Below are 27,383 nucleotides of genomic sequence, written 5' to 3' on the forward strand. Positions count from 1 at the left end.
TTCTTGTGAGCAGCTCTACTTCTTCTTGCTGGTTGATCCGTGCGGCAGAAGTCGCCCGTCGACATGGATGCACAGACGACATTTGGACAAAGAGAACCGGCAACATGCAGCCATCGTGTGCCGACGGTATCAGGATTAAAGGGGGCTCCCAGCTCACGCGCAAGAAGAGAAGCCCACCGGGGCACAATTTGAACAGCAGACTAGGTTACAGACTCAAAAAGCAAAGAGGAGGCCGGCAGCAGAGCAGGTCCATCCTATTCAGATCAATGACAGAATTGTCGTCACAGGAGCTTATAGCTCGTCGGTTGAAGGAGTGGATTGATCATCATTGCAGGAAGAGGCTTTGCCATGGGCCACGTGCTGTGTGGTGCTTCTTATGGTTCATTATGCTTGATTCTTGTCTGGAGATCTATCTATCGCTTGGAGTTCAGCCGAACGGTAGGAGCCATGCCGTGCCGGCATGTGCGATTGGGAGTCAGACAAAGGAAGCGGCAAGATGCAGCAAAGGTGGCGGTGAGAACGAGCGATGCCATGATTCCCAACACCATATCCGATCATACATCTCCTTTTCACATTGAGTGACGCCTGACCAGTTCTGTTCGTACGCAATCACCCCGAGCTCGTCCCAGGTTCAATTGAATAGCTTCTCAGTATCAATTCAAGCCCAGATCATCCTCAGATGCCCATTTCTGGACTATCACTTCACTATCATTACCACCAAGCTTACATCGACCTGTCCGTCCACCCCAAGAAGCCACCACTCGAAGTCCTCGTCCTCGTCGACCAGCTGCGCACGCCGCTCCAGAACGATCGCAACAACGAGCCCAACGAATGCAATCAATGCTTCCGTCCAGAAACGAGAACAATGCCTTCGCTCGGGCAAAACATATCAAGTAGACGCTTGCCGTCCGTCTCCGGCGTAGATAGTTGGTATGCTGCATCCTTGTTGCCATAGAAGAGTCAATGCCATACGCACCACAGTCCGGTGACTATATATTGGCATATTGGCACCGTGACAAGCGCAGACGAGTGGACAACATAGAGGCGCTCAAAGCGAGGGCGTCCTTACTAGATATCGACAATTACGCTCTTGCCGTCCAAGATATCTGCCTGGAAGACGAACCGGTTCTCGTCCCTGCCATGCGGCGCTCGACGCGCGCAGGACCGTGGGGTCGGACTGCACGCGGAGCAGCTGCTCATCGTGGTAAGGCTTTGGCGGTATCAGGAAGGACGCCGCCGTCGTCTTCCCCGAGCCTGTGGCGGCTACACCGATCAGATCGCGGGATGTCAAAGCTCAGCGTTTTGGAATGGCGGCCCGCTGAACTGGTGTCAATTCTTCGAGCTGGACCTTAGCCTATAGGACTGTCCAGTTCGTACTGCGGCACCACTGCCAAAGCTGTACTATCAACGTGATCATGTCTAGGAAAGTAAGTGATCCATGGTATTCAGTTGGGTAGGCTGTGGAACGCTTCTCATCACAACCTCACTTCCTTCTCATTTTGCCCTCATCTTATCCTCATCTAATCCTCGGTCCCTTTTCACCTCACACTCATCCTATCCTCATCTGTCCCCATATCATTCTCACCCATCTCATCCCCGTCCCATCCCCGTACATCCTCCTCTCATCCTCTGCTCACCATGTCACTCTATCCCCATTTCATTCTCACTCACTTACCCACCCCACCTGACCACTTCACACATCCTCAATACACCTCCGCACACCCCCCATGCACCCTCTCACACTCATCAGGCCACTTACAGCAGTCCTTCCTGAACACAAGAAGCATATGGCATGCATTCTTGCAGTAGATCTTGCCTGGTGGGCATGTGAAGGGGCAGCGGTTGCGCCAGTCGGGGAGTTTCAGGAGGTCGAGGTTTGTGGCGAGGTGGGAGTGGGTTGTATTGGTGTTGGTATCGATGAGGTCGGAGGGTGCGGGTGTAAGTGGAGGTGCGGCGTGAACTGTCACGAGGAGCGCGAGAACGATGGCGATGGTTTTAGGGTTGAGATGCATGATGTGATGTCGTCTTCGGAGTCTGGAACCGTTCGATATGTGGATTGGGTGAGATTGGAGGGAGCAGTGAGCTGAGTGTCAAGTCAGTGAAAATAATGTGAGCTATCGAGTGGAAAGGATGTCCAGCGATGCAACACTCATTCGTTTATATTTGTGTGTAAAACTGGTAATTGTGGTTCACACTAAGACGAGCAGGTTTGCAACATCAAGTCAGGGTTGTAATAGAACAAAACCAGAACCAGAACCAGTACCTGTCTAGGAAGACGTTAGCAGCGCGCTAATAGTAGGACATTATTCTGCGCTGCATCTGAAATTTGAAAGCACGAGTTCAAATACAGTGTCGAAGTGTGAAGGATGGTGTTATCACATAAGGACACTCCAGATTCTCCCAAGAGTGATGCTCTTGAGTTGCCATTAAGAAGATTCGGTGCATGGTAGGTGGCTGCAAGGCTTTGCCGAGCTGCGTCTGTGAGAGCTTGATACCGCTGTGTGGTGTCAATGAATGAATGGCCGACAGTGAAGAAACCTCTTTCTGGCAAAGCAGTCGTTGCCCACGGACCCGGCCACACCCATCACATTATTTCATCTACTATGACAGATGAGTAAATTATATCTTCATTCATACATACGTACAGCCATAGAACGGGATATACTCGCATCGCTTCACTCGCTAACTTCTCGAAAATACCTTAACGGCCCCATCCCCACCTGCACTGATGACAAACCTCCCATCAGGACTCCATACAACAGCACAAACGCCCTCCCCCCTCATTATTCTGTGGCTCGTTATCTCTTGTGTGCAGTTGCGCTTCTCGAGCGACCAAAATCGAAGACTGGCGTCGTGTCCGCCCGAAACAAGTTCTCGCCCGTCGGGTGAGAGTGACAAGGAAGAGATTGCGGATGGGTGGGCGAGCATTGTGTATGTGCATTGTCCTGGAAGTATTGTTAGTGTTGGGGCATCGGGTGGATGTGCGTTACTTACCGGAATTTGCATCAAAGAATCGAACGTAACGGTCTTCGTAACCAGCAATTACAAAGCCTTCTACGCCACCGTCTCCCCCTGTTGCGCCATGGACAATGTCGTCTTCGCCCAAGCTGGCACGGCGCGCAGGAGAACTGCTTTGGTTGGTGTCGAAGCCCGTGCTGCTAGCCACAACTGCGTTGATGCTTGTGTCTTGAGTCCCATCGTATGTTTCCTGGCTTGCCATGCCGACTAGTTCTTCACCAGTTCTTGTATCGAAGATGAGTACACTGGCATCGCTGTAACTAACGACAAAACTCGTGCCAGATGGTGATAGAGGTGATATCGAGGTTGGTGAGCCATGATCTGGCCGTTCTATCCTGTGTACTAGACTGTACTGAAAAGGGGTGTTGCTGGCAATGCTTGGTTGTGGTGAGGTTGGGAAATTGCTTCCTGCTGATATTGAATTTGCTCTTCTGCTGCCTCTTGCGCCTCTGTTTGAGCCGCCTGATACAGAGCTTGCTTGGGGCGGTGCCGAAACTGCCCATATTAGTATTGTGCCATTCGACGCACCAGCTGCGAGCAACACCCGATCTGGGCCGCCAAATGAAGTGCAGCGATCGCCGAGTAGAGAACCTGTAGTGCCTGGCAAAACACAAAGTGCCCAGACAGCATCAGTATGGCCTTCTAAACTTGCTTTTGCATCAACTCGGCCTCTTTCCCAAACTTTGACGCTTGCATCTTCTCCACCAGAAAAGATCCAGCCGTCACCTGCGACTCTACCACCGTTGGAAAAGGGTACCATGGCAGGACAAGCAGCTAGTGTACAGACTGAGCCGTCATGTCCTCGATGAGTGAAGTGTGCTGTCCTATCAAGATCTTCACCAAGCGAAGATGATCCGTATTGAACTGGAATATGCCATCTCTTGACAGTGCCATCGTCGCCGGCAGTACAGAATTCGGGATCTGACGGGCTGCCTCCTCCAGTAAATATGACAGATCTCACCACATCGAGATGACCTCGCATAGCAAAGCGTACTTTGAACTGCGATGAATCTATTGGAAGATTGTTCGTCAAGCTGCCAATATCGGCGCTATCGGAACTTTTCCTCCTAGCACCCGAGCTCTTTCTTCTATGGCTTCCGGGTACACGCGTCGGTGACTTGGAGGGCATTGTTGCAGGGAAAGCTTCGGTGTCTGGCCGTTGAGCTTTCGGCTCAGGTGGAGGCTGGAAAGGAGGAGGAGCATCATCAAAGTCCCATGCATCGGATACATCGGCTTCATTCTTGGTGGTGGTTTGCGGCATGGTGTTTTCGTCCTTGGAAGGCACTTGTCGACCGTAGCCATCGAAACTATGCGACACAGACTCGACCTGCTCCTCTTGTGGCTGTTGTTGCTCGGGATAGTTCATTTTGCGACTCTCCAGCAGTTGTTGGTCTTGTATTCTTGTGCCAGGCTCTTGTACGGGGGTAAGGTTATTATTTATCTGAGTATTTGATCGAACAAGTGGGGTGGGATCGCTGTATGCTGGTACTGATTGTTGAGGGGGGTGTGCATTTTCTCTGACCATGGCCATATTGTTCCGGTGTTGCTGTTGCTTCTGTGCTTGTATTTGAGCATAAGCATCGTGCAGTTCTTGCTGACTTGGTCCACGGTCGGCAGCGACATGATTCAGGCTGTTCAAATCCAGGTTTTCAGTGGCGGGCTTAACGCCAGGCAGAAGATGGTAGGTAATTTCGTTGGAGCACTGAGTGAGGAAGCCCTTAGATTTCTCCCTTTCTTTCTCTTGCTTGATTCCTTGCGACAGGTGATTCTCTGCATCAATCTCGTTGTCGAACTGGCTGATGGTCTTGGGTACTATGACTGCGTAGGTGTTAGCATAGATGGTGGGCGTAGTTCCTGCTCTTGACCTACCTTTCCCTGCGTCTTTCAACTGTTGTATTTCCTGGCGCGCAAGCTCTTTAGTATCCTTGGACAAGTCGACTTGCTCGCCCTTCTTTAGCTTATTGACGTTCTCCCGTTCTTTCCGCAGGGCATATTCCAACATTCGTATCTGACGCTCGAGGACACCACGTAGGCCTTTGCTGCTTCTGGCTTCACCCTCGAGGCTGGCTATGCGCTTCTTCATTTCCTCGCGCTCGATTTCCCAGGAATTCCGGGCTCGTTCGTGTGAATGCCATTCAGTCTGGAGAAAGCGCATAACCCCTATGCATGTTAGAAGCAGATTTAGAAGTGTTCCGGCGCGAATTGGTACCTTGCAGGGTGTAAGCTTGTACGCCATTCTGTTCTGTCATGTTTCCCGCCTGTCCTCCGCCTGCATTCTGCCACGCCATGGTGCGTGGTAGTGGTGCAGTCTATCTATCATCGAAGCATGTCTGGTGTTTGGTGTCTAGGAGATCCGTCGCGGCTCTGAGAGATTGGTAGGTGGAGGTGCAGGAACAGGAACAGGTTAGGGGCGCCCGGCTCAGCAGCTTGCGCAGGAGTGAATTCCTAGATTGTTTGTATGCCTGTCCGAGATGGCTTTGTCATGAATGCAATGGTAGTCTGTTGATTCGTGAATGAACGTGACAGATCTCGTGCTGATCTTGCGGCCTGGCGACGGTAGTTGAGCTTGTGCTTGCAGATCACTGTATTGTAAGTCGCAACTTTGGGCTGAAGGGACACGGGAGGATTTAGCGCCCACTGGCACTGACAGCATCCCAGGTCCCGAACGGGGCAGCTGCCGCTACTCGTATGCTTGAGCCGCGCTTCCCCTGCTCGACCTTTTTCTATCTGCCAATTACCTAGGTTCCATTGAATCTGACATTTCTTGAAGACCCGCGAAATATAGAGCGCGCGTGCTACGTGTCTTTACTGTCGCTCAGGGACAACTGTGACAGTAAAAGTCCTGATACCAAGTCTTTGGGCCACCCTATGCATCGCAGCTGCAGCAGGACAGATCCGATTCAGATGCTCATGCAGTGAAACAGATGATACTCTACTCCATACAGGGTTGCCAGAAGATATGCATATTACTACAATTCTAGCTCTTCTACCTCGAGACCGCAGACAGTACACTTCTTGACCGGCATACCCGTCTCCGGATTCTCTACAGCCATGCCGTACTCATGGACATGCTTACCATCACTTAGATCGTCTCCGAACTGACCTCCACCTCCTCTACGATTCCGCTGATACGCCTCAACTCTGGTCCTCTTTTTCAAGTCTGCCAGCTTGGACTTGAACTTGTTTTCCTTCCGCCGTTTCGTTTCCTCTGCCCGACGCTCAAACTCCGCATCGAGTGCCTCAGCCGATCCCCATCTCTTTTCTGAAAAGGCATAGTCTTCGACCTGGAAACGAAGATACAAGTACATATTGTGCCAGTTCGACTTGTGAGGATTCGGTCGCTCCAGATGCGGAAGAAGTGTCTCATCATTCAGCTCAGGGTTGGTAAGAAGGTAGTCCTCTCTTGCTTCTGTCTTGGTGAGCAGGCTGTATTTCTCCGGATACTTCTCTTTGCAAGCATTGCAGATGGCAATGTCGAAGATATCAGACCATTTGAAGTCAATCTCGAGCACACCACACTCTCTACATCTTTTGGTCTCTTCATCCTTCATGGCACTGATACCGGGCTCGAATGGGCCAGCTCTTTGGTTGCGCAAAGACTTGAGCAGTTGCTGCCTCTCCCAGTCCTTTTGTGTCACTTCAGATGGTTTCGCATCTTTCTCTTCTACTCGCATGGCTTTATTATGTGGGTCATCTTCAGCCGTCAGAAAGCCACCTTTGGTATCTGTCATCTTAGAGAAGTCATACTCGATGTACTTTCCCAGTGTGCTTCGGGCAGGCTTGATATCATCAAGGGGACGATTCTTTGCATCCCGGACTGTATTTGGTGCTGGGGCTGCGGCTGGAGGTGGCTTCTCAGTGAATGTCTCAAAGTTACGTTTCTGGCCGGTGACAGAGCTGTTTGATCTCGATAATGTTGTTGGTCGAGCGCTCTCTGCTTCTCGTTGCTCTCGTAATGCTTTGGCCTTCAATCGATTGATCTCCATGCGCCGCACCTGCTCTGGTGTCATCGGTGACTGTGCAGGCCGTGCCGCAAGCCCTCGCGGAGGCGTAGCCGGTCGTTCTGAAGCCATGATGTTCAGATGACTGTATATCGTTCACAGAGAGGCCTGCACTGTTCGTTCAAAGTCTGTAGCAGTCACTGTTGTCAAGCACGAGCAGAATATCTTCGAGTCTCAAAGAATGAAGTACGTATGACGCAGGCAAGATCGGGAAAGTACCAAACGCGTCCAGGCGCAGGCGCGATCCCAATCCAGATTAAGGCCAGATTAGGTCAAGCTCCAGGCTCTGCGCCGATGGTTCGGGGGACATCCGCCGGCTACGGTGGTGCACTGCTCCAAATTGTGCCTGAACCACCACATCATTGCTGTAGAACAGAGCAGCTGCGACAAACTCCCGTTTGGTGTGTAGTGAATCACTGCCGACCTTCCCGCATTAGCCTGTGCTGTGTAAAGTACCAGAGCGCCAGTTCCGAAATGCATTGAGCCCAAAAGTGGTCACCATCCTCCATCGAAGCCCTACTCAAACACAGCCATGGCATCCTACCACGATCACCACGACCAACCACCTTCCCCACCACAAGATCTCTCTGCCTCTGGCTTGACAATACCTTCGGATTCAGAGCCGTACTCCTCAATATCTCCGCCATCCTCATCGCCTCCGGACTCCTCAAACAATAATGGCGGGCAGCCAGTCATAATATATCAACCACCAACAGTCTGGGGGCTGTTACGTGGTGCTGCCATAAATCTACTACTCCCTTTCGTCAACGGTTTGATGTTGGGCTTTGGCGAGCTGTTCGCGCATGAGTTTGCATTTAGGTTAGGATGGAGTCAGACCAATGTAAGTGCTCGGACAAGCAGCCACTACAGGCAGGCATTAACTGTTGCAGGTCTTCCCATTACATCGAGGACGAGGAACTAGGGCAGCTGGCCCAGGTGTTGAGATTCGGGATGACCCTGTGGAAAGAAGACGCCGGAACGGAACCCCGGATCCTGGCCTATGGGATACTACATCACTTGAGTGATGAGGCCCGAGTTCAAAGAGCTATGTTACGAGCAATGTTGGAAAAGCTGATTTGTACGCTTCACTGTATATACAGGCATTGATGGCGCTGAGAGTCGCCTGGGCCTACCTTCTTCAGCTAGATCAATTTGCAACGCATTACTGCTTGGAACATGATGCACCGGGTTCGATGGACTATCATGCAGAGGAGGAAGACTGACCACGATTAGCTTTTGAGTCAATGCTCCCCTTCTCTAACCAGTCTGATAAGGCCCAAGCCGTTTAGCTGCTTGCCAGAGGTTTCTTCTGGGACCATCAATCTGATGTCGCGCAGCAGCTTGAAAAGTATATGCTTCATACAATCTATCCAGTCTACATCTTCTATTGGCTTCCTCACAACTTTGCCTCTACCGGTTCCTTCAAATTCTCGTCCTGGGCAAACTGATAGTAGAATTCCAAGCTCTCTGGGTTCAACAATGTCCCACTTGGCTTCACTTTCTTTCCAGAAACGATGGACTTGACCGGCAGTTCCACGAGCTTACCGTTGACTGTGGTCGGAATATCCTTCGTCTCAAACACGAACTTGGGCACATGCCTCTTACTTGTCTCTTCCGCGATCCTTGCCTTGATATCCCTGATTAGTCTCGCAGTAAACCGATGACCCGGCTTCATAAGCACAAACAGCAAAACCCTCTCATCCGAATCCTGCGGCCTTCTCTGCCCAACACAAATAGACGCCGCTATCGAGTCAGGAAAGTGCTTCTCAATCACACTGTATATCTCACTACTCCCGAACCTGACACCACTCGGGTTGAGCACACCATCCGCCCTACCCAGAAACATAACCTGCTTGGTCACAGGATGAATCTGAATGAAATCTCCATGCGTCCAAACACCATCATACTTCGCAAAGTAACTGTCAAAATACTTCTTCCCACCCTCATCCCCAAAGAAATACAACGGCATAGTCGGAAACGCACCCGTCCCAACAAGATCACCCGGCTCTCCTTCCCTCTCCACCTCACTCCCCTTCATCGGCTGTCCCGTCCTCAATTCCTCCTCACTCGGCTCCTGCGTCGAATCATACACCTTCACCGGCATACCAAGACTCAAACACTGACACCCCCCAACATAAACAGGCAATATCGGACACCCCGTTCCCCAAGCCCCAGCAAGATCCGTCCCACCCGAGATATTATCAAGCTGCACCCGCCCCGGAAACCCCACATCATAAAACCACTCAAACAACGCCTCACTCAACACCATCCCCGTACACGTCACAACCCTCAACTTACTCAAATCCACAACCTCCCGCGGCGCAATATTACTCTGCTGCAACGTCCCAAGATACCTCGGACTAGTTCCCAGATGCGTCACACCCTCCCTCTCCAATAACCTCAAGAAATTCCTCGGATCAGGCAGAAACGGACTCCCATCATACGTAATCATCCTCGCACCCATAAGCAAAGCCTGCACACTCCCAAGGTACATAATCCACCCCGTAGTCGTATACTGCAACTGCGTGCTATTCTCATCAATCTCCCGATGTAACCTCCCCTCCTTATGTCCATTGAGCACAACACCACCGATAGAGTGTACAATACACTTCGGCTGGCCCGTCGTCCCAGACGAGTAAACAATAATAAACGGATCATTAAACTCGCAGTCCTCGAATACCAACTCATCACCCGCCTCCCCCAAAAACTCATCCCACATCTCACAACGCGGCACACCACTCACATCCATCGCCGTCCCAAACCGTCGCATACTAACAGCGCCCACAAACTCTTCAATCCTCGCGCTCGACATCCCCGCTACAACCTCCCCCATCTTCGATCTCAAATCAATAGTAACCCCATTATACACCGCCCCCTCATCCATAAACAGCCACTTCGGCCTGATCTGCACGAGCCGATCCAAAATCCCCTTAACGCCCATGTCGGTGCTACTACTGCTAAACAACGCACCGAGTGTAGTAGTAGCAAGGAACACAGTCAGCGTATCGATACTTGTACTCGCGACCAGTGCGACGCGATCACCCTTGCGCACACCACGGGCGCGCATCGCGTTGGAGAGGCGTGCGACGCGGGTGCGTAACTCGCCCCATGTGATGTGGATTATGGGCTCGAGGAAACTTCCCTCGCGAACCTGTGTCACGGCGATTTTGCTATCTTCCTTGCCTTTCGTCGTGCGTGTGCCGTCTGGACGGCCGGAAAATAAAATGTTCTCGGCGAAGTTGGTTCTAACACCACTAAACCAGGATGGTCGGGGGATAGTGTCCATTCTGGCACTCTCATCGAAGCACGGGGTGGGGATGGACCCGCTGTAGACGATGGGGAAGAAGTTGAATGCGGCGGTCCAGAAGTCTGAGCGGTGGGTTATGGAGTAGGTGTAGAGGGAGTGATAGTCTGGGAGGGATTGGGAGGTGAGGGATTCGATGTGGGTTTTGAATTTCCAGAGCTGGGTTGTGGTTGGGGAGGGGTGTCCCCAGAGTTTGCGTGGTGTGGACATTGTGTTGGTGGTGGTGGTGATGGTGGTGGACTAGGTGGTGTTGAGCTTGTACGAGGACTTGGGAATGTTAGTCGAGCTCTTGGTATTGTAGCATATAGAGAGCAGGACCAAGGACTTTGGGAGTCGTGGTTAGAGATGCGTATCCCGGAAGTTCTAGTCTACTCGTTGACTCCTGATCGAGCTGTGTAATGCAGGAAGAGTGTCTTTCCTGAATGGCTTACTCCGTGAGTAGAATCCGTTTACCTTCTGTTGCTGTTGTGTGTATCTAGCTTACTTAATGTTTGAACTTAGTTGGGTCGGATGACGGACCTCGGTCCGCCCTGCTACTCTTTTCCGAAATCGGAAGTCCTGCCAAATAAGTCAGTTGAGGAAAGTAAATATTTGGCATAACAGTCGCAAGGATGGGTAAAGACAAGTCATGCTCCGATCAAGAAAGGGAACTACCTAGTCGAATGGTAGGGATGTTGTTAAACAGCCAATGAAGGTTCGCCCTATCACAGCTGTAAGCGCGCAACTGAACTGTGGGAGATGGAATCCGAGCGTGATGGTGTGGGATGAGTTTGCAGTTAATTTGCTTCTTCATTGATTTGTATTTGCGTTGCTTCTTCATGCGTTGCTTGTCTTATTGCATACCGCCGACGTCGTGCGACCTAGTCATGTTGGCCTCGCAGTAGCTTTCAGCTGCCTCAGATGTCTGATGGAACGATATCTGCTTCGCGATCCAATCTGCAGACGCCGACTGTTCCCTTGCCATAAAACCATATCTGCGATGCTTGTTGTTTCGCTTGCTATAGCCGGATGAACCACTGTTAACCAGTGAAAGCATATCCTGGCAGTCGTCCCTTCATCGCGCTTATCCAAGACAAGAAATGTGATCTGGATCCTCTCAATCCTTCATCTCATCATCAGGATCAACGAAGTCATCATCATCCTCCTCATCGTCGTCTTCACCCATGTCATCACCAGCCTCTTTGGACTTTTGCTCAGCCTCACTCCAGTCGATGACCTTTCCCCGAGTACGTCCACCAATAATGTTGTCTGGGTTGATCTCTTCCATGTTGTCTTCGTCGGCTTCTACGACATGTTAGCAAACGGGACGTGTAGCTATAGTAGCTATGATCGTACCTTCTGGGGCCTAGAATAAAGTTAGCTTGCTAGCACCTAAGATATCCTTTGCGCGACACTTACCTCCTCAGCACCGCTATCCTCGCCGGAGCTTTCGTCATCGTCCATGCTCATCTCGCCAGCCTCATGCTGCTCGACCGACTTGCCCTTGGACTTCTCGGTGACTTCTGTTGGCTGCTGTGCAGCAGAAGATTCATTTGCGGACATCGTGATATGGGATCGTAATGTGATGCAGATCTTGCGATGTTCGATCGGAAACGGATCAGATCTGGTGACAGCGATGAGAGAATGGCAAGATTGAGTGGATGTTATGTTTGGCAAGCAGTCGCAGTTCGAATCAAAACAGCAACCACATTTCTCGTGCTAGCAAAGCAAGCGCGTCTGCGACGTGCCTTCCACGCGTTGATGGAAAGTTCTTGGCATTTCCGTACTACGGTGGGATAAAGCAGTGGAAGCGCAGGTTTAGGAGGACACCAATCGCCGCTTCAAGTGCTGGTAGCAGAATATCTACGTTTGTCACTAGAGAGGCCACTGATTCGTTTCCTAGAATATGTTCTAGTCATCGTGTAGTCTCATACACTCTATCTATTCAAGCAGAACCTCGAACTCAAAAGGCTCAGTCTTCAAAGCATATTTCTCCATCGTCTTTGGCCCACAGCTGCCAGTTCCCAGACCGTGATGGTCGGCGTCGAATCTGACAATCGTGTAGTCCTTCTTCTTTTTGTGCAGCTCATATGGATGCTTGCTTTCATCGACATCCTTGGTCGTATAATGGCTGGCGTTGAAACTAAATCCCTCCTGTGTACCAAATCGAGCTGTCAGCGCAGGACTGTTGCTCGCGCTCGACTGCGTGTCCGCCTCCTTAGAAGTGACCAAGTCTCCTACAATTGGTAGCTTCTCGATGCCTTGCCGAACCGTTTCGATGACACTCTTGCTATCGCCATTGCTGCCAATCTTTACCCACCTGACATCTGTCCTGTTGCCGCCTTCTTGAGGGAATTCGTAGTCCACCCACAGGTCGTCGACCTTGCTCTCCCAGTTGCCGAAATGCTGGCTTAGCTTCTTGTCCTTGTAGCTTTCTCCAGGTCCTCGTCCGAACCAAGACACGGTGTCAAATGAAGCAGGCATAGCGAACTCGAACCCGATTCTGGGCAACGTGGACGGTAGATTCAACCCTTCTGGTTTCCCCTTGCAACGTATCTTCACCTTACCATCGCCGAAGAACGTGTACGTCGTTGTGGTCTTCAAGCACCAATTGAAGACTGGTGGTGCTATCTTAGCCTTCACCTCGACAACGATCGACGAGTCAGGGGAAGTGGACCAGCTCGCCTCGTAGACATGTGTCTTAGCCAGATGCACGAGTTTCTCTTGCCAGTCACGGCCATCCTGAGGTCGATCATTGTCGGTCAAGGCACGATAAAGCGTCAACTCGAGACCCATACTATTGTGGATGAGTTCTGTGCCAAATTTGATGAAGGAGGTCAGCTTGCCAGATGCGAGGGACAATACGGTCTTTGAAGTATCGGTTGTAATCTCGAGAGTTGATACTGTAGGCTGCTTCAGCGTTGGTGAAGATGCTGTGCTCGGCGATGCAAGCGAAGCTGGAGCTTTGATCTGGAGTTGGGAAGAGCTGATGAGAAAGCCAGATTCTGCCCATGCTGTTGAATTTCGGAGTCGGAAGTCAAGTTGCAGGTAACTCTCTCCCTCAACGGAAGTCAGACCTACCGAGTTTGGCAACATCTGCTCGGCGGTAGCATGTGGCTCGAGGTCCTTCGGCAGCTCAACCTCGCCTAAGCTCTTTTTGAAACCGTCAGCAACTAGGGTGGCTTCACATCTCAGGTGGTCAAGCGTTGCGATGTCGTGACGATTCGTGATCTTGAAGCCTTTGTCTGCCAGATCCGAGACCTGTACTGGCTCGATTGCCTTAGCATATTCAATCAGACCCGGTGTCGGTGTATGGTCCGAGAAAAGAACGCCATCCATGATGAAATTGTAGTCATTCGGAACGTCACCATAGTCACCGCCATAGGCATAGAACTCGTCGCCGGCCTCAGTCTTCGTCTTCAGACCATGATTAGCCCATTCCCAGACCCAGCCGCCTTGCAGCCTCGGGTACTGGTAGAATGCGTCGACGTACTCCTTGATAGCTCCAGGACCATTGCCCATTGCATGTACAAACTCGCACAAAACGAGTGGCTTCTTGAAATCGGGCTTTTGCGCAAAGTCGATAATGTCGTCAACTTTGGGGTACATCTGAGAGAAGAGGTCCACCGTTTGAGCTTCAGAATCTCCTTCGTAGTGGACAGGTCGAGACTGATCGATGGCCTTGATCTCGTCGTACATTGACTGGTGGTTGCAGCCATAGAAAGCTTCGTTCCCGAGAGACCACATGACAACACACGGATGATTCTTGTCTCGCATGACAAGCTGTCGGGCCCGGTCGACATATTGCTCCTTCCATTCTGGGTTGTCGGACGTGAAGCGAGCCGAGTCGCCATAGACCATGGCCTTCTTCTCCTCGAATGACTTGTTCCGGTGTTCTTCAGGTAACGCCATCTCATCAATGCTTGCAAACCCATGACATTCGACGTCTGCCTCGTCCATCACCCAGAGACCCAACTCGTCAGCGAGCGCATACAGTCGTGGATCTGACGGCTGATGGCAGGTTCGGATTGCATTGATGTTGTGTCTCTTCATCAAGAGCAAGTCTCGCTTCATGTACTCGTATGGCACGGCGCGGCCATGAAGTGGGTGGTGCTCGTGCCTGTTTGCTCCGCGGAAGACGATACGCTTCCCGTTGACCAGATAGAGGCCATCCTTGATTTCGACCCGTCTGAAACCCACATTTTGGGTTATCACCTTCGAGTTGAACAAAAGTACCAGCTTGTAAAGGTTGGGAGCATCGGCGGACCATTTCAGAGGGTCTTCGATCTTGTGCGAGAAAGCTGCTCGACTATCCTTTGGACTCTGAGACGACTTGACAACCTCCTTTCCTTCGGCATCCAGCAACTTCATCTCCACCTCGCCGTCGCCAGAGACATCCACATCAACCTTCAACTCCGCATCCTTGTAGTCGTCATCAAGTAAGGTCTGCACATGAAAGTCCCTGATATGAGCTGTGGGGAATGAATGAAGGTAGACGTCTCTGAAGATCCCGCTGAATCGCCACTGGTCTTGATCCTCAATGTAGGTACCATCACAGTATTGATAGACCTGGACCGCAATCGTGTTCTCTGCCTTCAGGTCTATGAGGAAACTCACATCGAACTCGGAGGCATTTCGTGACCCTTGAGAATAACCTACCTCCTTACCATTGACCCATACATGAAATGCAGAGTCGACGCCTTCGAATCTCAGCCGATGCTGGCTGTTCGCGAAGTCTTTAGGAACAGTGAAGGTCCTCACATAGCAGCCGGTCTGGTTGTCGTTGAAGTCGACGTTAGGTGGATCAACAAAGATGGGATAGTTGACGTTGGTATAATGCGGATGGCCCCATCCCTGAAGCTGCCAGATCCCCGGAACCTGTATGTTATCCCATTTGGAGACATCGTAATCTGGTGCCTCGAAACCAGAGGGCGCCTCGAACGGGCTGTTAGCATGGGCGAACTTCCACGTGCCGCTCAGTTTGATCGAACGTGACTTCTCGATATCTCTGGTATGTGCATCCTCCTCGTTATCGTACAGGAAGAAGTACGATCGTGGAGGAAGTATTCCCCGATGGATCACGTCGATGTTCGACCAGTCCGGCTTGGATGCTGGGAACTTACCTGACATCGCGACGAGTTCTCATGTGCTGAAACCTGCGCTTCGAACAAAGATACTGCACCGAGAAGTATCTTGGACTTGCACTTTCTTGCTCGACATTACTGAAGACGATACCTGTGACATCAGAATATTCCATGTCAATGTTCGCATGAGTGCGATACTCCAATATGCGACGCACTTCGACGTGCCACCTTCACCACAGCTGCTCTAGCACGGACGGCCCACCGACTAGCCCACATGATAAGGCAAAGATGATCAGGTACTATTGCGGCAGCGCGCGACAAGACGCTAGGGCGGAGATAGCCCGAGATGCTGCAGACTATGGAAGTAGCTTTGGTGAGAGCGTGATTTCTTACTGGCTAACCGACCATTACCCTCGGCCTTGTCCTTCAAGGTCGAGGAGTTGATGCTCGCCGCTCCCTCTGGAGCATAGCTTTGTCGTAGACTACCAATGACCTGGGGCCCAAGTGGTTGCAAATCATCTGCCAAGCCTAGAGCAATTTCCGAGCTCAACTCCGGCTGATGGTCGGTTATATCTGGTGGTGAAGCTTTGGTGCCAAGCTTGGCTATCTTGTAGCGAATCAACCAGGTCCTTCGAGCGTTTCATGTGGCGTATGGCGTTGTTTAGCTCTTACCTTGTCTTGTCTTGCTTCAAATTCAAGCTCGCCGAGCTCTACATCATGCTGCTGGTTAGGAGCAGGATTCCGGGTATGCTGTTTTACTACACATAAGATCAGACTCCAACAACGACTGCAGATGAATTGCTATGCCGACTTCTGGCGGCAGTGCTCCCCGGTTTTTCGCTACAGCTCTGCAGGACTGATCCCTCAGGAGCAGCGATGTACATATCAGCGTCTCGGTAAGTTCAAAGCGGCTGTTCCCCCGCTCTCCAGTGCCCATGGGGTGAGCGTTGGTTTGCCGATCTCTGGCCCGGACCCGCTCCACTGCCACGCGAAGGTAGCATCCATCTCAAGTCCTAAGCTGGCTTTATAGCTTCTACTGAGTGCCGACGAGGAAGCATGATTTAAAAAGGAAACCCATGCGGTCTGTGCAAGTTCCTGTTGCCGAATGCCCGAATGCTGTCCGTGATCGCCTGATATAGTCTGGTCCTGCATGTTCGAAGTAAACCAGTCAGGCAGTCTGTATATATCTTGCCCTGTCCAGTGTATACTCTTTATCTACCCCCACCCTTTAACAGTCACATGCTCGAGTTTTCGGTATGGCAGAACCACTGAAATACTCCTCTGAGCATATCGACATCAAGAAGGAGGCCATTGGAGAGGTTCACGATGTTGAGGTCAACCCTGCTGGGGCGGCCCTGGCCGCGGCTACAGAGGCTCAAAAACCTTCGTTGGTGTCTCCTGGTATGCTCAAATTGTGGATGATCATCAGTATCAGTAAGTCGTGAATTCTTCCCAACGTAGTTGCTGCGATTGACTCAAGGCCAGGCTACCTTGTCAGGTATTTCTTCTCCGGCTCTTCTGACGACAGCAGTTGACATAAGCGCAGCACGTTGAACGGTTTCGACTCGTCTCTAATGGGTTCAATCAACGCCATGAAAGAGTACCAAGAGACTTTTGGTCTTTCTGGTGCCGGCAGCAGCACGGGTCTCATCTTCATCATCTATCAACTTGGCCAGATTGCTTGCCTTCCCAGTGTTAGGTCTCATAGCTGACGGCTTCGGTCGAAGATGGTGTATTTTCGTTGGTTGTTTCCTGGTGTTGGTTGGGACTGCTATACAGACGCCAGCAAACACGCAGGGACAGTTCATCGGAGGGAGATTTGTCCTTGGTTTTGGTGCTTCCATAGCCTCAGCTGCGGCTCCTGCTTATGTTGTCGAGCTGGCTCACCCATCGTACAGAGGTCTTCAGGTACGTCCTGGTTCTAAGCTAAATCTCGGAACAGGGTCTCAACGCTGAGTAAGGTACTTTGATGCATCACTGGCTAACTTGAAGTACAGGCCGGTATGTACAACAACTTTTGGTGGCTTGGAAACATTTTGGCAGGCTGGACAACCTACGGATCAGACCTTCACCTCAAAAATAGTTGGGCGTGGCGTACACCTACGGTGGTTCAATGCATTATGCCTTCGATCGCCATGTGCTTCATCATGTTCTTCCCCGAGTCGCCTCGGTGGCTCATTGCGCATGACCGAAGAGAAGAAGCTGTCCAAATCTTCGCCAAGTACCATGCCGATGGCGATGAGCATGCACCTATCGTCCAACTTCAAATCGGCGAGGTTATCGAAGAAATGAATCTATACAGGAACGAGAACCCTTGGTGGGACTTCAAGGAGCTGTTCAACACTCGCGCAGCACGATATCGACTGATGATGGTGAAACCTTCACTCCAATAGTTCGAACTTGGCTAACCCTTCATCTCCAGGTCATACTCATGTCTTTTTTCGGACAGTGGTCAGGTAACAACGTTGTGTCCTACTTCATGCCGAAGGTAAGGATCCCTCATAACGAAAGTATGCACATTCGAGCCCGGAAGCTAATCTCGCCTTTTCGTTTGTTCTTAGATGTTTGAAGCTGCTGGTATAGAGGATACAAGTACTCAACTGCTCCTCACGGCTATCAACCCGATCTTTAGCATGCTAGGAGCTCTCTATGGTGCCACTCTGCTCGACAAGCTAGGCAGAAGGAAGATGCTGCTGATAGGTCTCACGGGTGGCCTTGCGGCTTACTGCTTGCTTAGCGTTCACGGCTGAAAGTGCCTCAAACCCGGATCTTGGTTATGGGGTGATTGTCGCCATTTACATCTTCGAAATCTTTTTCGCCTGGGGATGGACGCCACTCCAGACGTTGTACGCCGTTGAGTGCTTGGAGAACAGAACTCGAGCCAAAGGTTCCGGCCTCAACTTCCTATTCATCAATGTGGTAAGCAACATTGCTAAGTGGAAGGTTCGTTTCATGCTGACCGCGACATTAAGGCTATAATGGTCAACACATACGGCATCTCTGTGGGCATCGAGAAGATCGGATGGAAGCTGTACCTGGTCTACATCAGTATGTTGGCTCGACATTGACATTATCTTCACCACCTAACGTTAAGCAGTTTGGATTGTCATTGAGATGATCACCATCTACTTCTTCTTTGTCGAGACAGCTGGCAAGACCCTCGAGGAGCTCAGCATCATTTTCAATGCCAAGAACCCGGTGAAAAAGAGCTTAGAAAAGACGAAGGTAGCTATTGACGAAAGCGGTAGGGTGATGAGCATCAGCGGACACGACGTGTAAGCAACTAGCTTCTGGACGATCAAACACCTCACAGCTAGCAAGAGAGGACTCGCGCCCGAAATGCATTTACGTTGTGGTCAGAAGAGATATTCGCGAGCACACACGCGCATAGTAGATCCGTGGTCGAATAAATTTCCGAATGTTCCGCGCACGTCCTGTCGATCTTCATGCTAGCCATGAACACAGCACCACTTCTCTTGCAAATTATGTAGTGTCACTTAGCCGACTGTTACCATGACCTCGCTCCCTTCATCAACGAATGGACCATACCTAAGTATATAACTTTTCTGAAAAGCGAAATCTTTCGTAAAATGCCTGTAAGTACCAATTTCGGCGGAATGCGTTGACCGGAAGAAGTAGCAAGCGGTGATGTCCGGGTGGTACAGCACCCTTAAGGCAGCGGCAGATCGACTGCCTAGGTGCCCTATCACGATTCCGATTGAAGCATCTTCAATTTCTCCTCACTGCAACCACAACTTTTTAGTGAGGACGAGATGATGACAGTACCTATATACAATGATGACAGGAGGTCATAGTGCACCAAGTAAGATTGCAGTGATGTACGTCAAACAGCTGCGGTTAAGTGTAGTCGAAATGTCCGACCTAGGTGGTGCAATGAGTTTTGAACAATATGTACTCGAATGCTAAATAAAACGATTCGCTTTTCTATGCATCAGACTCTCCTTCACACCAAGCTTGAACAGAACCACACAGCTTTCTCATGAGAAACAACGCTCGTATGACGGACTACCTATCGCCTGTTGAAATTGAGATACCGGCTGCCCAGGAACAACAGTATCAAATTGCTGCCAATGAACGCGGCAAGGATGCCCAGATCTCTCCATCGATCGTCGAACGATAGCTGGAACGGTCGGTAGAACTGTTCACCATCTGCATATGCACAATAATTGCAATTTCCAGTCGCGTTTGGATCCTGGATGTATCCTGCCCCTCCAGCGGCGAAAAAATTTGCCATGTAATCACCACAGGTCGTGCCACTCGGGGCTGGGAACGAGTTGAACTCGGATTGTGTACACACAACTGTTCGTCCTTGGAGTTCAGTGGTCACCATGCCGGAAACCAGTCTCGTGATAGGGTTGAGCTCGTAGAGCCAAGCGCGCCAGAATCCGGGGATTTGAGGTTTGGGAATTGTCACACCGCAGAACAGTGCGAAGATGACGATGACGAAGGGGTTGACCAAGCTGGATATGAATGAGCTAGGGGTGAGCGCCGCAATTGTCTGCCCCAGGGTCGTGCTGAAAATCTCGAGAATGAGAATCATGAAGAACTGGTATCCGGCCCGGCTGCTTGCTCCCTGGAAGCCAGGGATGTAGTACAATGGCAGGAAGAACGAGATTGTGCAGATTAGAGTGTACGGCATCTCGGCGCAAACCATGGCGAAGACGAATGGAAACTGCTTGTATGCCTTTGCAGCTGCTTCGCGGTAGTAGATGAGCCGTTGAAGGTCGTACTTTATCTCGCATTGTGCCAGAATGAGCGCTGGCACGACAGTTGCCTGGAAGATGACGAAGACACGGTATTGTAGCGATGACCGGGAGTCGTTGAGTTGTAGGAAGGCCAGGCCTGTGACAAGTGCGATGATGATCTGGTTGAACCATCGTGTGAACCCGTACTGGGGGCTACGCCAGAAGGACAAATGCATCCTCCAAGAAACAACCTTCATCTGGTGCCATAATGGCGAGGCGTACTCTTTCTCGGGTAGTTTGGGTTCGGCCGCGACTTCTCGCTGCCGGCGGTCCTTCATGGCCACGATGTCTTGCTTGATCGTGGCAAGCTCGTCGCTTTCGCGCCAAAGTTCGCCCCAGTCACGATCCCCTATACGGGGAGCCAGCCCAGCTCCGATTGCATCTAAGAAGAATTCTGCGGGATTTACGTCGTCAGGACAGTATGCGCCGTGACGAGCAAAGTAGTCCAAGAGTATGCTGGCGCCCTCCCCAACGTCCCCAAAGTAAACGCATTCGCCGCCCTTTTGAAGCAGCAGAAGTCGGTCGAAGTTCTCAAAGAGTGCACTATTTGGCTGATGAATTGTGCAGAGAATGGCTTGTCCAGCTGCTGCCAACTTCCTTAGGAAACGGACGATATTGAAGGCTGACTGAGAGTCCAGGCCGGACGTAGGTTCGTCTAAGAACAGCAAAAGTTCAGGTTTGGCAGCCAGTTCAACACCTATAGTTACTCTCTTTCGCTCTTCAACTGAGAGACCACTTTCTGGATCTCCGATGATGGCGTCCGCCAGGGTTTCCATTTCGAGCAACGAAAGGATTTCCTCCACATAAGCATATTTTTCATCACGTGAGACTTCATATGGCTGTCGCAGGTCAGCACTAAAACGAAGAGCCTCTCGAACCGTAGCTGCCGCTTCATGGACATCCAGTTGTTCAGCGTACGATGTACCCCTTTGAAACGCAATGCCTGGCTTTTGGCCGTCGATAAGCATATCGCCAGAAATCACACCAAGGTTCTTTCGAGACGCCAGTACGTCCAACAATGTCGTCTTCCCTGCGCCTGAGGCACCCATCAAAGCCGTAAGCTCGCCAGGTCGCACATAGCCAAAGACGTCGCTCAATAGGCGCCTGGTACCCCCCGGGACTGGTACATCGTAGTTAAGCCCCTCCCATGTTAGGATCGACTTAGAGGTGATATTCAGGTCCGCGGTATCGTTTTTGTCAGTCTTTGCTTGGCGTCCTTGCTTTCGTTCCCGGAGTTTACGGTTCAGCTCTTTCGTCGCGGAGTCCTCCCTGGCAAAGACAGTGGCCATCTTTCCTCCTGCGCCAAACCTGAGTAATTCTCCAACAGTAGCGTTGATAAACAAGAAAAACAGAATCAGGGCAATGATGATACCGACATTGCGCCACAAATCTTCAGGTGAATAACTGAAACCATTTTCAATATAACTGGTGCCCACCACAATGTCGGATCCTGCAGTTGAGCCAGCCAAAGTACAAACTTGGTTTTCCAGATTGGTATAACTAGGTCCACTAGGGATCAGAGACTCCGAGGTGCACCTCATAACAAGACTTTTGAACTCATTGGCCATAAGTGCTGCAAAACCAAGACCCATAACATTGATGTAATAGATCCAGCGCAGCCATACCTGTTGCGACTCCCACTGGATCAAGTAGCCACTGGTTACCACGAAGAATGTGATGATAAGGGCTGCAAACTTGATCGCGACATCAAAATCTGCAGAAAGCACTCCCAGTGTCCTAAAGAACAGTGTCATGCACAGATATCCGAGGACAATGATGAAGTAGAATGTGAAAAACGCACCGGCGTCGAGGACGAGACCAACCATAAAGTAGACAATGACCGAGAATATGAAAATTTGTACTGAAGCGAAAGCGACGTCCACCCCAAGTTGCCCAATCCATAGAGCGCTAGGCCGATGGAACGTGTAGGCACGGTGCTTGTTGACAATTCCTCTGCCAAGGAAGCAAGCTGCAAGCTCCGAGAATGCATTGAAAGCGTTAAAGAGGAACGCAATGAAGAGGGCACCGCCACGGGTAAAGGCACCAGCGGATGTCTCAGGCTGTTTCAGCCATACCGTTCCGATAACGATCGCAATAATAATCGAGGTTGCCCATGAAGTCGTCAACGTAAAGCGATCCTGCCACTTGAGGATGAATTGCCTCTTCATCAATGCCCAAATCTGGAGATAATATGGCACAGAGTAAACAGATTTGCTGCTGGTATGCTTCCGTTTGGCTTCCTTATGTGCGAGTTGGAAATCCTCATGGATGTGTTTCTGCTTTTCGACCTCATTGCGGTAATCGTTCATTTCGTTCTCTAGTGAACTTGCATATTTCGATGCGTTGAATGCCTCCACGAGGCCGCCCGGCGTCGAAGGAGCGTTCTCAGGACTCCTGCCTGTGGCATATTCACGTTCAAACTCGTCAGTACATCCGGTAAGGTAATCTGGGGTTGTTTGTCTAGGCTTCGGTGCAAAGCCTATTCCTTCAAAATATGCCCTGGCTTGTTGTGCGGGCCCGAAGAAGACCTGTCGACCACTATCAATGACCATGACTTTGTCGAACTGGCGATATATTGTTTCGGATGCTTGGTATAGCGACACAAATGTGGTGGTCTTGTAGATATTCGTCATGATGCGTAGAGATTTGGCATAATCAGATGCTGTGCTGGCATCGAGACCTCTGGTCGAGTTGTCCCAAGCGCAAACAGTAGCGCCAGTGACCATCATTTCGGCAATCGAGACTCGTTTACGCTCACCACCGCTGATGCCACGAACGAATGCATTGCCAACAACGGTGTTCTTGGTATGCTCGATATTGAACATCTTGAGCAGCAACGCAATCACTTTTTCCTTGAAATCCTTCTTACCCATGCCAGCGGGCCGTTTCCCAGGAGTCTTCACATCAAGCGCGAATCCGAGGGTCTGGCCAACGGTCAGTGTTGGTTGATGCAAGTCGTCTTCTTGGTTGTAGACCGCCTCTCCTCGATAGTACTTCTCAAAAGTCTTCGCATCGAACGGCCCGTACGTAACGTCCCCTTCGATACCCGTATAACCAATGCGCTGATTGGTAATAGTACGTAGGAATGTGGTGCAACCGGAACCAGGCCGACCAAGAACGAGGACCATTTCTCCAGGTTTGGCCACACCTCTGAAGCCCTCCAGAATGTTGAATTCGCGACCTTTTTTGCCCAAGCCCAAGATATCTTTCACCTTGCCATATATATTGAAGAAATCGACAAATGCTTCGGGAAACACCTTCACGAATATCTTCACTCCGCCCAGCCCGCGGACGGTCAAACCCTCCCAGATAACTCCAATATGTTTGGATTTGATGCCAGCTTCTAACTCCGCCTCACGGTTACCGCGAAGTACATTCTCCAGGCTCCATTCTTCGCCGGACGTAGAAGAAATCGCCTTTTCTATGTCGTTCGCACCTTTGGCGTTTGAAGCTCGGGAGGCCACCCGTGACATTGTGCGACGATTTTCACGACTGAACTGCTTGCTTAGATCGGCGAAATCACGCTCTGCTTGCTCCACGTCAACTCCGGACGTCGTGCGAAGGAGGCCATTGCCGCTCGATAGTTTCAAGCTTTCGAGAGCTTTTTCGTGGCTGGAGTATCCTTCACTCGTTGATGTTTCTTGGTCACTGGCGTCGTGCTTGGGCGAATAACCTCCTCCCACATGGTCCACAGCTGTTGCCCCGTGCTTGTCCTCCGGATGGTCAAGGTTTAATGCCTTGTTGGCGATCTCGGAGGACTGCTGCATAGCGTGCCCAGCCATCTTCGTCTCGTGTTTCTCGTGCTACACGATATCGTGCATCATCCAGTAAGCGCCCTGTGCTTTGCGAACAAGTTACAAACCAGCAGCTGATATCTCAGCCGAGTGGTAGTTCTGTTACCGACCGGTTAGACTTTGGTGATTGGTGTGTTAGTCCACTGGTTGTTCCCTGTCAGGACTGCTGTTTGGCAGTTCACCGCTCGTATTGATTTGCCTGAAGGGATAGCAACGGGATGACTGACGTTCAAGCAAAGAAAGAATGATAAACAACGAAGAATTCAGCAACAACAGAAGACGCTTAATAATGTGGAACTGCTAAAGTGCAACGAGATGGATGATGCATGGATCTCTTAGCTAGCGCGTCGCATTTCTGCGTATTTTGTGACTCGGTCCCTACGAGTATGTGTTCTGCAAATTGAGTCGTGCGCATGGACCATTTCTAGCAGGGCATTAGTCATAAGAAGTATCAGTACTGTACACCTGGCGGACGGCCGAAGCCAGGAAAGAGTCATGTATGCGAGTCTTCATCGTCAGAGTGATGAGGTTCAGGTGTACTCTACCAGCCGCATACGGATCGTCGAAACGACATTTTGGTCCAAGGAGGCGGACGAAAGAGAGGAGCTGATCTCACCGCAGCTCCAAAACCTTCGCGGCAAACCAACCAAGCTCATGGTATGCTTCCCCACCACACTAGCCTAGTTGTCCTCCGACAAGAATCCTTTCCAAGCTGGCTGTGGTATAGAAAGGCTGGAACTCAAGTTAGGTATCGCGAAGGGGCCATAAAAGATATATCATTGTAGCATCACTCGCTACGTGTGTATTTAATGCGAAAGCTAGCAACGCTGGGACTATGCTCTTCGCTGTCGAGGAGAACGAGTCATGGTCATGGTCACTGAATCTACCTATGACTTGCACTGGAGCCTTGCTTGCCTCGGTCCCACCAAGAGTCGATTGCATCCGACCGCTCGAATTATCGGCAGATCCTCGCCATCTGATACGACTATGCTTTGTCATCCAAGCTTCTCGGAAGCAGTTTGAGCCGATATACTGTACAGCGGTCCGATGCCCTCAATCAGGCAGTTGTCTTCGTTCGACAAGCCTTAAGAGGTATTACTATTGTTGAGCTCGACTTGCTGTCTACTCGACGTTACTTCCACTCAGCTAGACCGTCGCTCACGGTTACTGTCTCTTCTTGTCAGGATCGGCAACTCTGAGCTGCTTCCTCGTTTTCTCCTGACAGTAGAACGACCACCATAAACCCAACCCAACCAAGGCCAATGTCATCAGTATATGGTCTAGAAAACGTTCAGTGCCGTTGCCGGACCGATGTCTTAACACTGCACTTACCAGTCATAAATCCGAGCAAGGAAGCTACGATATCAGCAGTTATGTTTGCGCCCTCTGCTATTACTTGAATTGGCCATCGACAAGCGCTTATCACAAATGAGGCAACCCCCTTGATCATCTCTACGATGGTTCGAGTGAAGTGTTGGAAGCTGGAAGTGACTGCCATGGCTTGTGCTGAGTATCTCGAAACAAATGACGCGTGATCTTAGTTGGAAAAACTAGTTGCCCTATCAAGAGAGAATTTCGTGTATCGTCCAGAAGGGTTGAGAGAATACGATATAGGTGGCGGACGAAGTTATGTATGTGCCGAGCACGGACATTTTGTCAGTGATCTGTGCGCTCCTGCTGTTTGCGAACCTTGAACGCAAACAGTTCTAGGATATACAGAGTTCATGGTGAGGACAACGATGAACCAGATAAGGAATCAGGTATGGTACCGTGCGAATCTCTCCTGGAAGATGTTCGCCAAGCATAATGGTACAGCTCAGGTAAGAGGATTGTCTCCCCCGATTGAGCCTTTTCGCTAGACCTTCTTGGGCAAGCATCGTATTCGTATCTGAATCCAAGGTATAAGATGCCCAAGACTCCAGCTCATCGTCAGGGGATATACAACTCTACACAAACCCTGTCTACGTTGTACCATCAAAGTTGACGAACGACAAGAACTTCGTCATGACCAGACTTAGCGAACTCATCGACCAGAGCACGATCCGAGGCTCCAATGGCGTGCCCGCCGTGTCCGTACTGATCAAAGACAAGACAGGTTGGTCTAAATCAGTGTGGTCCGGCGTGCAGTAGTTGTGACAGACATATAGGTGCAACACTCGTCCAGAAGAAATCCGGCTACAAGTCGCTAGACCCAGAAGCGGCGCCAATCGATGATAGAACCATTTCCCGTCTGTCCTCTTCAACCAAGCTCTTCACTGCCATTGCCGCCCTCCAGTGCGTAGAGCGAGGCCAGATTACGCTGGATGAGCCGGTTTACACCCATCTTCCTGAGCTGAAGGATAAGCAAGTCATCGCTAGCTCCAGAAGCTCTACTGCGTCTGCTGCACCGACTGCTAGCGGTGTGCAGGATTCAGAAGTCACCTTCGCCGACACAAGCCAGCCCATCACCCTCCGACACCTTCTCACCCACACATCAGGCATAGGCTACGACATGCTTGACCCAACGCTCCAAGCATGGCGCAAATCCCGAAACGAGCCTGCCAAGTCCATGTCAGGCTACGCGACAGGCATGTTCGATGCGCCGCTTCTCTTCGAACCTGGCACGAGTTGGATGTACGGTGCTGGTTACGATGCGGTGGGTGTGCTTGTGTCACGACTCAACAACATGGGGTTGGAGGCATATATGCGCCGAAACATATTCGAGCCGCTTGGATTGGAGAGCTGCACGTTCTTCATCAGGAAGAAGGAAGGTGGTATGGATCGGCTGGTTCAGTGTGTCACGAGGACTGGGGGTTCCGAGCCGAAGCTAGTGCCTTTTCCAGATCCGACTAGCGATAATGCAGCGGAAGAGCAGGGGAGTGGTGGGTTGTATTGCTCGGTGCCTGATTATGTCGCGGTCTTGGTCGATTTGTTGCAAGACGAACCCAAGTTGCTGAGGAAGAATAGTGTTGATTTGCTCTTCACTCCGCAACTCGAGGATGGTTCATCAGCGATGGAAGGCTTTCAGAAGGCTTCCTACTTATGGGGCTCCTTCTCTGGTGGCGCGCCGGACGATGCAAGGGTCAACCATTCTCTCGGAGGACTCTTGATAGAAGAAGGTACGAAAGGAGCAGAAGGTGCCAGGTCGACGTTGCAGTGGGCAGGCGGTACAGGTACGCTGTGGATGCTTGAAAGAGAACGTGGTATCGCGGCTTTCTATGCGACGCAAATCTTTCCACCTATGGACAAGCAAGCGACGATGCTAAGGGAAGCTTTCATGGAGGAGGTGAGGCGAATTGGTTCTGAATGAGTAAGAAGTTGATCAACTGCTCGTTCATGGATTTCTGGGTCAGTGAGGACGCTGTGGCACGGTGTAATAGCATATCTGTAGCTACAGAAAGCATCTCCTCTTCAACGTTGCCTTCGATTCTTTCGTCGACAATCCTCTGCTCCGCCCT

At 50.8% G+C, this 27,383-nt stretch overlaps 10 protein-coding genes across 10 annotated transcripts; 3 read left to right on the forward strand and 7 right to left on the reverse strand.

The window, feature by feature from the left end:
- Positions 1–1,703: 1,703 nt before the first annotated feature.
- PMZ80_009632 (uncharacterized protein) lies at positions 1,704–2,012 on the reverse strand (the record flags this gene model as incomplete). The annotated part of the gene is made up of 1 exon (XM_064878025.1): positions 1,704–2,012. One exon carries the CDS (start codon positions 2,010–2,012, stop codon positions 1,704–1,706), a length of 309 nt encoding a protein of 102 aa, XP_064726133.1.
- A 670-nt stretch (positions 2,013–2,682) lies between these two features.
- On the reverse strand, positions 2,683–5,306 carry ADI1_1 (1,2-dihydroxy-3-keto-5-methylthiopentene dioxygenase; the record flags this gene model as incomplete). The annotated part of the gene is made up of 4 exons (XM_064878026.1): positions 2,683–2,945; positions 2,995–4,836; positions 4,888–5,178; positions 5,228–5,306. The coding sequence occupies 4 exons, from the start codon at positions 5,304–5,306 to the stop codon at positions 2,683–2,685; spliced, it is 2,475 nt and encodes an 824-aa protein (XP_064726134.1).
- A 681-nt stretch (positions 5,307–5,987) lies between these two features.
- Positions 5,988–7,091, reverse strand: RAD14 (DNA repair protein rad14; the record flags this gene model as incomplete). The annotated part of the gene is made up of 1 exon (XM_064878027.1): positions 5,988–7,091. One exon carries the CDS (start codon positions 7,089–7,091, stop codon positions 5,988–5,990), a length of 1,104 nt encoding a protein of 367 aa, XP_064726135.1.
- Positions 7,092–8,415: 1,324 nt separating this feature from the next.
- Positions 8,416–10,533, reverse strand: PMZ80_009635 (uncharacterized protein; the record flags this gene model as incomplete). The annotated part of the gene is made up of 1 exon (XM_064878028.1): positions 8,416–10,533. One exon carries the CDS (start codon positions 10,531–10,533, stop codon positions 8,416–8,418), a length of 2,118 nt encoding a protein of 705 aa, XP_064726136.1.
- An 886-nt stretch (positions 10,534–11,419) lies between these two features.
- Positions 11,420–11,865, reverse strand: chz1 (Histone H2A.Z-specific chaperone CHZ1; the record flags this gene model as incomplete). The annotated part of the gene is made up of 3 exons (XM_064878029.1): positions 11,420–11,607; positions 11,659–11,668; positions 11,722–11,865. 3 exons carry the CDS (start codon positions 11,863–11,865, stop codon positions 11,420–11,422), a joined length of 342 nt encoding a protein of 113 aa, XP_064726137.1.
- Positions 11,866–12,243: 378 nt separating this feature from the next.
- On the reverse strand, positions 12,244–15,432 carry PMZ80_009637 (uncharacterized protein; the record flags this gene model as incomplete). The annotated part of the gene is made up of 1 exon (XM_064878030.1): positions 12,244–15,432. The coding sequence occupies one exon, from the start codon at positions 15,430–15,432 to the stop codon at positions 12,244–12,246; it is 3,189 nt and encodes a 1,062-aa protein (XP_064726138.1).
- A 1,210-nt stretch (positions 15,433–16,642) lies between these two features.
- On the forward strand, positions 16,643–17,779 carry PMZ80_009638 (uncharacterized protein; the record flags this gene model as incomplete). Its single annotated transcript, XM_064878031.1, has 3 exons — positions 16,643–16,820; positions 17,173–17,294; positions 17,384–17,779. The coding sequence occupies 3 exons, from the start codon at positions 16,643–16,645 to the stop codon at positions 17,777–17,779; spliced, it is 696 nt and encodes a 231-aa protein (XP_064726139.1).
- A 585-nt stretch (positions 17,780–18,364) lies between these two features.
- Positions 18,365–18,665, forward strand: PMZ80_009639 (uncharacterized protein; the record flags this gene model as incomplete). Its single annotated transcript, XM_064878032.1, has 2 exons — positions 18,365–18,434; positions 18,484–18,665. 2 exons carry the CDS (start codon positions 18,365–18,367, stop codon positions 18,663–18,665), a joined length of 252 nt encoding a protein of 83 aa, XP_064726140.1.
- A 751-nt stretch (positions 18,666–19,416) lies between these two features.
- On the reverse strand, positions 19,417–23,934 carry SNQ2_3 (ATP-binding cassette transporter snq2; the record flags this gene model as incomplete). Its single annotated transcript, XM_064878033.1, has 1 exon — positions 19,417–23,934. One exon carries the CDS (start codon positions 23,932–23,934, stop codon positions 19,417–19,419), a length of 4,518 nt encoding a protein of 1,505 aa, XP_064726141.1.
- A 2,016-nt stretch (positions 23,935–25,950) lies between these two features.
- PMZ80_009641 (uncharacterized protein) lies at positions 25,951–27,235 on the forward strand (the record flags this gene model as incomplete). The annotated part of the gene is made up of 2 exons (XM_064878034.1): positions 25,951–26,041; positions 26,094–27,235. 2 exons carry the CDS (start codon positions 25,951–25,953, stop codon positions 27,233–27,235), a joined length of 1,233 nt encoding a protein of 410 aa, XP_064726142.1.
- Positions 27,236–27,383: the final 148 nt, after the last annotated feature.

This window comes from Knufia obscura (assembly GCF_036327395.1).
Source record: "Knufia obscura strain CCFEE 5817 isolate CBS 148926 chromosome Unknown scaffold_14, whole genome shotgun sequence".
In the NCBI taxonomy this organism is placed as follows: Eukaryota; Fungi; Ascomycota; class Eurotiomycetes; order Chaetothyriales; family Trichomeriaceae; genus Knufia; species Knufia obscura.